A 13,185-nucleotide genomic window follows, 5' to 3' on the forward strand; every position below is an offset into this window, starting at 1 on the left:
TAAGATTAATTAAGTGAATCAACCGGATTACACCAACTACAGTTGTTTGTTGTCTGTGTAACATAATAACTGCACATTTTCACCTTTGCATGTAGTCAAATAAAGTGCTGTTCACACTTTCTGTCTCCTAATACAAAGCTGACAAGAGTAACAAATTGTAGTTTAGTATGAATAGCACAGCTAATGATCAACAGATTGATACTTCCATTGTTTCATTGTCACAAACATGAAAGATATCTGACCTTTATTCACAAATTAATATAATTTGTGACAATATAAACTGCCGTTCAAAAAAGTTTAGGGTCAGTATGTTTTTTTTAAGGAAATAGATACTTTTATTAAACAAGTATGCGTTTAATCGATACAAAGTGACAGTACAGACATTTAGAATGTTACAAAATATTTCTATTTTAAATAAATGCTGCTCCTTTGAACTTTCTATTTATCAAATAATCCTTAAAAAATGCATCATTAACACTAGAAAATGCTTCTTGAAGAACAAATCAGCATATTAGAATGATTTCTGGATCATGCAACACTGAAGACTGGAGTAATGATGCTGAAAATTCAGCTTTGATCACAAGAATAAATTACATTTCACAATAATTTCACATAGAAAACAGTTATTTGAAATTGCAATAATATTGCACATTTTTACTGTTTTTATAGTATTTTTAAAATAAATACAGCCTTGGTGAGCATTTAAAAACAAAAAAAATGATTGACCTTTTTTAAACATTTAAACTAGTATTTTCATTGTTGCTAATAGAAAGGAATCAAATTCTTTCAGTTATACAAATAATTCCCTTATTCATCACATCAGTTTTGAGGTGGAGATGATATCAGATACCACAGCTTCTAATTTTGTCTTGTGAAATACGATCGTTGTGGTGCTGCATTGCACATGTGAAACTACAGGGACACCTTAAAGTTGTAGCGTAAAAGAAATCATTAGTGAAAACAGCTAACAGCTGCAAATCTAAAAGGTGCTTTTATGAAATGCTGACCAATTTGGCTTGCTTTCTACTTTTTTGACTTATTCCAAAGGGGTGACCATGGTCAGCGATGGACTCCTAGCTCCCTCCTCTGGCCATCATAACAAACCAAACCTTTATTTTCCAGGGTCTTTCCAGTTTAAGATCCTGGCTTCCCCAATGATCTTATGCCAAACAGACGGTGAAAAAGGTTACTAAGCCAACAGCCAATTTCAGGCATTGTGAAAACCAAATCTAGAGAAGCAAAAGTTGTGACATTTCACCATTCAGAGAAATGAAAAATCTGTTAACACTGAGAAAAGATCCCCACCGTCAAACGGGGATTGTGACGAACCAATCATTCTGATTCATTGCGTACTGACCATTTGTAGCCAAACCATCTTTTTAATTCATTTAAAGACACGTTAGCTGCTGGTGATATATTTTAAAACAAGGATACCCATAGAGCTCCAAACTGAATTGAACACATGTAATCAGCTTATCAACTAGAAACATTCAAGCATGTGCATCGGATATACTCCTTTTGTCTAAGAAAAACAGTCATATGACGACATGTATACTCACGAGATTTCTGGAGTGGGCTCCTTAGGTGCAGTCTGCCAGATGAATAGTAGAGGAATATCAGCACCATGATGGGACAAACTAAAAACATGAAGCTCCTTGTGGACTTCATCCTGATCATCTCACACGAGGCTTCATCTGGTCTGAGTCACCTAAAAACGCAAGCACGCAACACACTGATAAATCATGGTGCTTTTGCAAGACAAACGTCATCTTCAAAAACTGATGTTTATTTTTCAATTCATAACGGCTTGAAACCTAAACTGGGATTTACTTAAAGGGCTTAAAAACAAATAGTAAAACACTAGGTAACATGATTGATGAGTTCAACTCGGGTCAGGAACAACAAAGACGTGTTACATTCATGTGGATGCGTTCAGACCTTCAGAACATGCAGTAACAAGCCTACAGGTGAAATGAAGCATACTCACTTACAAACACTTACCAGGGTAACCATAGTTTCTACTAAGCCATGCTAGTTACTATAGTGTATAAATCTTCTGACCCTTTGTTACTTTAAAAATTAGTTTAACTATGTTGTCTGTGACCCTGGACCACAAAACCCTTAACCCTTGTGCGACCTTATGGACATTTTTGTCCATTTTAGTTTTGTTTTTTGTTATGAGTGTGCCTGTGTTAATGCCAACTGCATACATTTTGGCTCAGGTGTTTATTTTTATTGAAATTTTCATTATTTCACCCTCATTTCCTTCAAAAAAAATGTACAAAAAATACTCACACATTTTGGACCTTAAGGACAAAAATGTCCACATAGATACCCATTGAAACTGCAATCTTTTAACCCAGGGCCATTTGACTATAAAATGATGCAATATTTGCTAATAGGCATTCATTCTATCGGCAAGGCTTCAAATTTGACATTTTTACCATTTTTTACTAGATTGTAACATTTTTTGGCAAATTTGGCATGTACATAAAAAAAATCTAACACTACATAAAAATGTAAATGCCTCAGAATTAAAGTTGTTGTTCTTCACTGACACTGAAGAATCTAATAAGCAAAGAAAAAAAAATCTGCTTAGCATTTACTAAATGGAAATTACTACTATTTTTCATTTTTTCATAAAAAAAAAAAAAAAAAACACCTGTGGCATTATGCAAACAAACCAGCATTTAAAGGGTTACAATTCTGAAAAATAAAATATTAATAAATCATATTTTTGTGACAGTTTTTGGACATGGACATTTTTGTCCATTTTGCACCTGTGTGTAACTTTTTTGTTTTTGACGCACAAGGGTTAAGCAGTACGGGCATATTTGTAGCAATAGCCAAAAATACACTGTATGGGTCAAAATAATCGATTTTTCTTTTATGCCAAGAAATATTAGGATATTAAGTAAAGATTATGTTCCATGAAGATATTTTGTTAATTTTCCTACCGTAAATATATCAAAATTTAATTTGATTAGTAATATGCATTGCTAAGAATTTCATTTGGACAACTTTTAAGGCGATTTTCTTAATATGTTGATTTTTTTTGCACCTTTAGATTCCAGATTTTCAAATAATTGTATCTTGACCAAATATTAATCCTTGGGAAATCATTCTAATAATCTAATGTGCAAGAAACATTTTTTATTATTATTGTTAATGTATTTTAAAGATTCTTTGATGAATAGAAAGATCCAAAGATCAGCATTTAACATTACCATGTAACTAGAGCTGGGCGGTATGACCAAAAATTTATATCACGGTATTTTTCAAAATTATACGGTATCACGGTATATGACGGTATTTATTTTTTTTCATGCATGACTAGGTGTTAACCACATTTCCTAATAAATTAGAGAATAATTACTGCAGTATATTGGCTTACATTGACCGGACTAGTATTAACCCAGGTTTGATTGGTCTCACAAAATGCTGCTGTTCACAAAGAAGTGACAGTGGCACTCATAATTGTAATGAGGTGAAGAAATCAGAATTCATGATTTGCAGTCAAAATACACAACACTTTATTGTGCATTCTTCACAAGTTCACATTTACAAGTCTACGCGTTTCTCTTCCAGCAGGAGGCGCTGTCAGAATGGTAGTATACAAAGTAGCGCAACAAATGATATTGAAACGTGCAGCGCTCATATTTATTCAATGGATAGCCTTTTGAAGTTTCATCGCAATTCTTGTCTTTCAGTCCCCACATTTTAGACCACCTGAAATCATAATTATGACTTTCATAACCCCCTAATAACACTGCAGTCATCAATGAAAATTAAGAGCTTTATTTAAGACTATTTAAGACTTTCAAAAACAAACCTTACACAAAATACGTTTCTTTTTTATTTATTTTTCCCACCATGTTCGGGGCACAAGAAAAATATTAAGGGACTAAATTAATATCAGCATATGAAGTATAATCGTCTCTCATTGTCTGAAAGAATGCACATCAGATGCTGAAAGTCAGTTTTTACTTTCACTTTAACATATTGATCAGTTTCCACGTTGCTTGTGTGATATCCATTGGCTTTAAAGCATAAATATTAATAAAAATACAGTATATAGAAAATAAATATCTTTAAAATATTGCGACGTAACACCAACGTAAAGCCATTGTTTTTCTCTCACTGAAAGCTACATCTGTCTGCGCACAATGCGCCGATCTCTGCTCTCATCACTGCAGACACACCCCCTCTTGAAATTTCGGCATTACAAGTTTTGCAAATCGCTAACCCTGGGTCTTTCTCAAATATACTGAAATACGTCCACACCTCAGATGTGTTGCTTCAGACAAGCACGTGCAAGCTGCGGTTTCTGTTTGCGTCAACATACGTGTTCCCAGCGCTTTGTACGCACACACTCACCGGTATTGGGGTATATGAAAAATGAATATCATTAAAAAAAAAAACACCGGTATTCGGTATGAAAAGGTATACCGCCCAGCCCTACATGTAACATTACACACTATACTATTCAAATGCCTGGAGTCAGCATCATTTTTTTGGCAGGAAAGAAAGTATAGAAATTAATACTTTTATTTAGCAAGGGTGCTTTAAATTTATCAAAAGTTATGACAAAGACATTTATACTGTTACAAAATATTTTTATTTCAAATAAATGCTGTTCTCCACTTTCTATTCATCAAAGAAACCTGAAAAAAATTCTACTCAGCTGTTTTCAACATAATACTTATAATAATAAATGTTTTTTGAGCAGCAAATCAGAATATCAGAATGATTTCTGAAGGATCATGTGACTGGAGTAACGATGCTAAAATTCAGCTTTGAAATCACAAAATAAATTATATTTTAAATAGTAAAAAAAATAAAAATCCAAAATTGTACTGTTTCTGCTGTACTTTAGATCAAATAAATGCAGGCTTGGCCAGCAGAAGAGACTTCTTTAAAAACATTAAAAATCTTACTGTCCAAATACTTTAGACAGGTAGTGTATATGTCTTAAAATAATTATAATAAAATAATTTTATTTAAATTTGATAAAATATCAAAATGATTAAATAATATAATATAATATAATATAATATACACCACGTTTGCAATCCAACCATGTATGTTTTTTTGTTTTTTTCAAGAGACTGCCCTTACAAATATATACTTTAGCAATGCCATAGTATCAAGTAAGCAGAATCCCTACTAAAAAAAAAAAAAAAAATCCTACTGGGACTTCTATCATAACATAGAACCAATTCTAGAATGCCAAAAGAATCCCAAAAAGTATATATATATATATATATATATATATATATATATATATATATATATATATATATATATACACACACACACACACGGTATATACACACAAGTATATACAATAGAACATATATTTTTATTTAAATATAATTTTGTAATATATTTCATAACAATTATAATAAATATAACTGCATAATATATTTTAATATAATACACATTTACATATAAACTTCCAATAGGATAAACAACCCACATTATTTATATATGTTTCTTTTTTATTATTATTATTTATTTATTGACTACCCTTATAAAAAGTACTGTAGCAATGCCATGGTACAGTGATAGTGTGGTATCAGATAACAGGTATCCCTCATAAAATAATAATAATATATCATATATTATATAGGATCTTAGATAATGGTTAAACTTTAGATTAGGGAACACATTGACCCTTATTTGTCTGCTTATTAGAATGCATATTATTAGTATTTATAAAGCACATATTAACGTCTTATTCTTATTCTCATATTATGATCCCTTAACTCTACCCCATACCCAAACATAACTACTTTAACAACTAGCCTATCTTACTTACTATCAATAAACAGCAAATTATGGGTTTATTAATTTTGAGATTTTTGGTGTTTCATAAAGTGTTTTTTCAGACTAGTAGAACGAAAACAGCCAAAAGACACCATTAAGTGTTTCTTTTATAGCACTTTATCTATTTGTGTCAATAGATTTTAATTACAATACATATTTTTAAAGGCCGTTTTCTTAAAAAAAAAAAAAAATTCTCCTACACTGAGCCATAAATCTCCACTTCAGTAGAAATTACACACACCAAACTTTACATTGTTATTCCTGTCTATATTCTGAAGGTTTTTTACATAAGGATTTGTTCATATATAATTTGCTTGATTTTATACATTTTATTTCCCCCAAAATGGTAAAAAAAAAAATACATTGTTTTCTGTCTGTTTTGTTTTTTTAAATTATGGAGTGACAATATGAGATACCCTAAAACATTTCACTTTAAGGCGAGACACTGCAGGTATCACTTACTCAGTTGATTGATTACATTGATAATTGCAAGCATTTTTTGCATTACAAGTTTTCTAAAATGTTAGGTTTAAATATGCAAATGAGGCATTATTTAATGAAATATGCACCAATTTGAATGCTACTATTTATTTGATCAAATATAAAATAACAACTTGACTTTTCTGAAACGTAACCCTTGAAAGGATAAGACACCACGTTATTTAACCCTTAAAGAGTTACACATAGGTGCAAAAAGGACAAAAATGTCCATGTCCAAAAACTGTCATAAAAATATGATTTATTAATATTTTTTCCACTTTCAATGATGTTGATTTTTTAACCAGCATCTGTTCTATCCATAGATACCAAACATTAATTTTCAGAAGTGTAACCCTTTAAATGCTGGTTTGTTTGCATAATGCCACAGGTGTTTTTTATGAAAAAAAAAAAAAAAATAGTAGTAATTTCCATATACTAAATGCTGAGCAGATTTTTTTTTTCTTTGCTCATTAGATTCTTGGGTGTGTCAGTAAAGAACAACAACATAACTTTTGAGGCATGTATATGTTCATATAGTATTAGATTTAAACAAAAAATGTATATGCCAAATTTGAAAAAAATGGCACAATCTAGTAAAAAATGGTAAAAAAAGTACAATTTGAAGCATTGCAGATAGAATGATTGCCTATTATTGCATCATTTTATAGTCAAATAGCCCTGGGTTAAAAAATTCCAGTTTCAATGGGTTTCAATATGGACATTTTTGTCCTTAAGGTCCTGAGTGTGAGTAGGCTACTTTTTGTACTAAGGGTAAAATTGATTTTTTTTTTTTTTAAGAAATGAGAGTGAAATATTAAAATTTCAGTAAAAATAAACACCTGAGCCAAAATGTATGCAGTTGGCATTAACACAGCCAAAAAAAAAAAAAAAAAACTGAAATGGACAAAAATTCGCACAAAAGGTCGCACAAGGGTTAAGTTACATACTAGCCTACTTTCGTAACGTACTTTAATGAATACATGTCATTGTCAATGCTAAACGTCCAAAACAGCATTACAATATTACTTTTTGGTCATTTGGTTGGTATCAAATTATATCAAATCACTTAAAGGTTTCAAAAACACCAAAGTCCAAAACTCACTTCTTTTAACAACTAGTGAACGTGGTTGTAACCCGATTGACCCTCGTAACCAATGGAAACCGACGGCTACTGGTCGCTTGTGTATGTATGCTACAACATAACGGTAAAAGACACATCCGGTTAGCGCTTTAGCTAAACCTCAAAACCACCAAACACACATTCACCTCAGCCCACTAGCTCACGTGAAATATGTAAATATCACAACAACAAGGTTACACATGTTCGTAATACGAAACAGCCGAGAACACCGCCGTTACAAGAAACAAAATGTCAACAAAACATTTAGCGTGTGTATGTGTGTGAGACAGGCTAACGTAACTGTCCTACCTCACAGAAACGGAACGATAATGAAAACATGTTCATAAACACACCGCTGCCTCACACGTCAGTCGCTGTGGCTCTTCTGGAAGAACGGAAAAAACATTTCTTCTATCTCTCGCCTCCGCTTATCAGCTCGGTTCCCTGGGTAAGCGAAGTGACGAGAAAACAGAGTTCATGCCATAAAGGTTGAGGAGGAGGAGGGTCCCTTCTGTGGGGCCTCAACAGCTATTGGCTTGAACGCACACCCGCACACGCACATACAAATACACCACACAGGTCTATAGCATACACATGATACTTCTTATCTACCATACACACAGTGTTGTGTTACTTAAAGGGGTCATCAGATGGCCATTTTCCACAAGTTCATTTGATTTTTTAGGGTCTTAATGAAAAGTCTATAATATACTTTGGTTAAGAATACTCAATAGTAGTTAAAAAAAAAAAAAAAACACCCTTTTACCATGTCAAAATCAGCTCTGCAAAAACTCAACTCATTTTATTGCATGGTTTCTTTAAATGCAAATGAGCTCTACTCGCCCCGCCCCTTTCTGCTGTGGGATTATGAGACGTAATGTTTACTTTAGCAGCAGTGTTTAGCAGCAAACCTTGCCAACAAGCACATTATTTAGAAAGGCCATTCACAATGATGCATAAAAACACTTATACCCAACAAACACAGAGCGTTGCCTCAATGTAGCCAACCTTTTAGCAACGTTGTAACAACATGGCTAAAAGGTTGTTGGTTCTGCGTTGTGTTGTCGGGTTGTTACTACGTTGTCACAATGTTGCCATTCTACCACAGTTCAGGGCCATCTCTGAAAGTTGTGCTTAGGCAGTCTGGACAACCACTGTACGACATTTACTCGTCACTGTTCCTAAGCGCATTTTAAATTTGAACAGACCGTTGGGCCGTTATTATTCTTCAAGCCAGGATAACGTTATGTGAGTATTGCTTTTTGATTTCTCTCAGATAAATATAAATATCCAAACAAATCCTTTGAGACATTTATTTATTTATTTTTTCTGATAATGGATGAACAAAATAGCTGATAATTCACATACCGAGTGTGAGTTTGCAGTCGGGTTTGGTGTTAATGCGAACTATATTTCTTTCAGTATTCAGATGTCCTTCCTGGTGTTTGGTGTTGACTTGTGTCTGTCTACTGGATTCTGCGTTTGCCACTGCCCTCTGGATTTGTTCATCTTTTTCTCACTGTTTTCTACCGCCTTGCCTGACTACGATCACCTGTCCGCCGTATTCTCCCATCCAGAGTCCGCCTCATCGGCCGGTGACTGCTGTTTTGTTGTTTTACTTTTGTTTAATAAACGTTCTCAGAACGTTGTCGCCCAACAACGTTGCCACAGCCTTTTCGCGTCTTACATTTCTACGTTGTTACAACGTTGCGAGCACGTAGACGGCGACGTTGCCATTATAAAAATGGAACGTTGCACAGATGTCACCACAACGTAAATGTGTTTGCTGGGTACTCACTTCTGCTGTGGGTGAAGCTCAATCAGGAACGATTCCCACAAACATAGATGCATATGTAGATTGGGATCGGCGCTTTCCTTTTAAAAACGAAAGTAACGTTTTCCTCTGCGTCTTCAGCGGCTCAGATGATGGGAGTAAATGACGACTGCTTTGTTCATTATTACATCCAACAATAGAACACCTCGTTCAGTCAGAGACATTCTTGTCTTTACCTGAGTCGACACAATAACGATTGGAGTTGGACTGTTTCAGCTCGGTGAGGGCGGGTCTAAGATAAGGCGCTCATGTCAATCAACTATTGTGGGAGCGGCCTCTGTGAATGACCTGGTTTTAAAAAGGAGATATTACTTTTAAAGATTAAAGAAAAAAACACTGGGTGGAATTTTTATCATTGTAGGGTGGTTGTGTACACAAACTGCCAACACACATTAATGTTCAAACAACATGTAAAAGTTAGTTTTGCATCCGATGACCCCTTTAAGATAGGCTGGGTACACTTCACATTACATTAGTCAGCTGTAATGGTTACTACAGCAATAGACCTGTCACTAACAAACAAGTACCAAATGATCATGCACTTCACCATCAATATGTGCTTTATTGCATTATGAATCACTCACTTTTATTGGGCTGTTAACCATGTCTTTAAAAGTCAATTGTTAATCTGTCTTGTAGTGATGTTTATATAATGGTGACAAACATGAACATATATAGGCTAATCCTAATGAAAATTAACCATGGTTAATGGTTAATTAACCAAAAAAAAAAAAAAAAAATACAGTTAAAGTCCCCCTGAAATCAAAATTAAAGTTTTTTGGCTTTTAGTATGAATATATTAGCCTTAAGATTATCTATAAACTAGTGTACTTTAAAACAACGACAAAATTCGTGTTTACAAGATATGGCATTCAAAACTTACAGTCTCGTCACTTCCGCCAATATGAATTAACGATTTTGATGATATCACCGTGCACTTCAGCTTCTCATCAAACGTTCTGTCCAATCAAATGCTCTCTAGAGTCCGTATTGTCCCGCCCCCTCATATGTGCGATCGGCATGTATTAAACTGCACAGCCTCAGCATGATTATGATCGCTATTTTGTTTTAGCAAGAGTTTCATATTGAATCTGTGGGGTAATTTATTAGTCTGTGCCTGTCATAAGCTTACAAATGCGGCTTTACCGAGCTCAACGGCTCTGGCCCGAGCAGATATTAATGGAACGCTATTGGCTATTCAAAATAAGTGGGCGGGGCTGGGCGATATGTTTTTGTTTCAGTTAAAAGTACGTCACCACATAGAATAACGCTGCGTGTTTCAAGGCACTTCAGTGGACCTTTAAAGGGGTAGTTCATCCAAAAATGAAAGTTTGATGTTTATCTGCTTACCCCCAGGGTGACTTTGTTTCTTCAGTAGAACACAAACAAAGATTTTTAACTCAAATCGTTGCAGTCTGTCAATCATATAATGGCAGTGAATGGGCGCCGAACCTTTGAAAGTAAAAAAACAGGCGTTTGTGTACACTACGCCACAGCGCATACACATAACGCACAGCATGCAGGACAGTTGCACATTGCTGTGTATCAAAGGTAAAAATTATATAAATACTATTCAGTTTCTTGCAAAAACTGATTGTTTCATGTCTTAGGACACTAATGCATTGTCACAAGCCGTAGAGTTTAGCATGTTTTTTTTTGTTTGTTTTTTTACTTTCAAAGGTTTGGCGCCCATTCACTGCCATTATATGAGTTTGAGTTAAAATCTTTGCTTGGATGTCCTGGGGGTAAGCAGATAAACATCAATTTTCATTTAAATTTTTGGGTGAACTATCCCTTGAAACCATGGGAACTTTAAGTTAGCTATGGTTTAGCTACACTAGACATATTTTAATAATGGAATTTATGGTAAAATTGTGGTTACTAAAATTCCACTATAATAAAACCATGGTTAATTTTTTGTAAGGGAGCAGAGAAATCATCTCTTGACTTTTCTCATTTCAGTGTTGAAGAATAAAACGAAACAAAAGATGGTAAGGGATGTACGGATATTACTAGGCCTACCTAAATGAACAAATGCCTTTTCAGCTTTTTCAAGGGGAAAATCCCCTATGATGTCAGTATAGTTTAACTTCCAGAATAGGTATTCTCAGTGGAAATGCGCATGAGATCGTTTAGTCATTCTTGTCCTATAATTGTTGACTGCATTCTGTACTCAACCAAGGACAGTTTAGAAAAAGAGTCTTATCCGCAGGATAATGGAAATATGCTTCACAATAACACAATGCTTTGTCTGTTCTCACATGAACACAGGAAGCAAGTTAAACTAAACAATTTTGTTTGTATTATTTAGTTTAAAAACTCTTCTAAATGAATTGAACAACAGCAGAATCTCAAACTGAACTCATATCTAATCTTGCTTGTATAAACAGATGCTTTTGTTGCTGTGCTTCATGAGCTTCAGGTGCTGTAAAAGGTGCTGTATTTATTTATTATGGCACCATACAAATTAAAGAGGCCTTGAGTACAATAACAACTGCCTCTCAGATAAATGCATGTTTGATATTAAAAGATGTTTCAAAGAGATTTCCTGTTGATGTATATAGTAAAAGATGGGTTGAGCTAGCTTGGCTGTAGTGTGAAAGTCTAAGGAAATGCATTTCAAACACTTTCCTCTCTGGGCGGTGACCCTGTTAATTTAGGTCACTGGAAGTTCATTTGCCAAGTTAGATCTGTATGACTCTATTAATCAGAGATCCCTGACCTTTGTGTTTCCTGCAAGACAGATCTGCACTTCTGCATCACATCAAAACTTTCTGTCTAAATGAATGACCTTTTGTTATGAGTTGGTTTACAGAGGCTTCAAAAAAGAGCATCACTTCATAGAGAGACAACAATACTTATCATAAGACAGTATTGGTACGCTTCCCTTTTGCAATCCTTCCTGTTTCCCAGGAGTTGTGGTTTCATAATCCTAAAATACACATTCACTGATCTTGCATTTGACCATGATACCAGACAGTATTATTATGGAATAAATAACTATTTTACTAGTAACAGTTACTAGTAACAGAACATGCAGAAATAGTAGAATTTGTGAGTAAAGGTCAAAGCTTGGGTTATTTAACAATTTAAAAAGACAACCTCCATTCTGCAATATGTGACCCTGAACCACAAAACCAGTCATAAGTGTCCATTTTTTGAAATTGAGATGTATTATTTATCTGAAAGCTAAATAATAATCTTTCCATTGGTGTATGGATAGAATAATATTTGTAAAAATCTGGAATCTAAGGGTGCAAAAAATTCGAAATATTGAGAAAATTAAGTTTTTTTGAGGAAAACATTTCCGGATTTCTCTCCATTTAGCAGACTTCTATGGTGCCTGTGAGTTTGAACTTCCAAAATGCTGTTTAAATGCAGCTTCAAAGGACTCTAAACGATCCCAGCCGAGGAAGAAGTGTATAGTTATCTAGTGAAATTATCAGTTATTTTCTAAAAACTTTATAATTTATATACTTTTTAACCTCAATACAATTAGGGTATGTCAAAAAACTCCCATCTCATTTTCTCCTTCAACTTCAAAATCATCCTACGTCACTGTTTTACCTTTTTTTGTAAAGGGCGTTTGATCTTCTTTGCATGTTCACTTTGTAAACACTTGGTTGGTACTTCTGCAGCGATGTAGGATGGTTTTAAAGTTGGAGGAGAAAATGAGAAAGAGAGAGAGTTTTTCTAACTGTCTTGAACTGGAATAAACAAAGTACACAAGACAAGACAAGCTTTTGGGGTTAAAAAGTATAGAAATTTTCAATTTGTTTAGAAAATAACCAATTTAGATTGGTTAGATAAGACCTTTCTTCGTTCTCGACTGGGAATGTTTAAAGCCCTTTGAAACTGCATTTAAACTGCATTTTGGAAGTTCAAACTCACGGGCACCATAAAAGTCCATTATATGGAGAGA

At 34.1% G+C, this 13,185-nt stretch overlaps 1 protein-coding gene across 1 annotated transcript in view; it reads right to left on the bottom strand.

Moving 5' to 3' along the window:
- The window catches only part of LOC141346814 (CMP-N-acetylneuraminate-beta-1,4-galactoside alpha-2,3-sialyltransferase-like), an 82,779-nt gene extending 74,915 nt beyond the window's left edge, over nucleotides 1-7,864 (bottom strand). The window contains exons 1-2 of the mRNA XM_073851774.1: nucleotides 7,739-7,864; nucleotides 1,560-1,708 (exon numbers count right to left, since the gene is read on the bottom strand). Coding sequence (XP_073707875.1) covers nucleotides 1,560-1,677 — 118 coding nt within the window. The 5' untranslated portion in view covers nucleotides 1,678-1,708; nucleotides 7,739-7,864. The remainder of the gene's footprint in view (nucleotides 1-1,559; nucleotides 1,709-7,738) is intronic.
- Nucleotides 7,865-13,185: the final 5,321 nt, after the last annotated feature.

Source organism: Garra rufa, chromosome 12, assembly GCF_049309525.1.
Source record: "Garra rufa chromosome 12, GarRuf1.0, whole genome shotgun sequence".
NCBI classification, from domain to species: domain Eukaryota; kingdom Metazoa; phylum Chordata; class Actinopteri; order Cypriniformes; family Cyprinidae; genus Garra; species Garra rufa.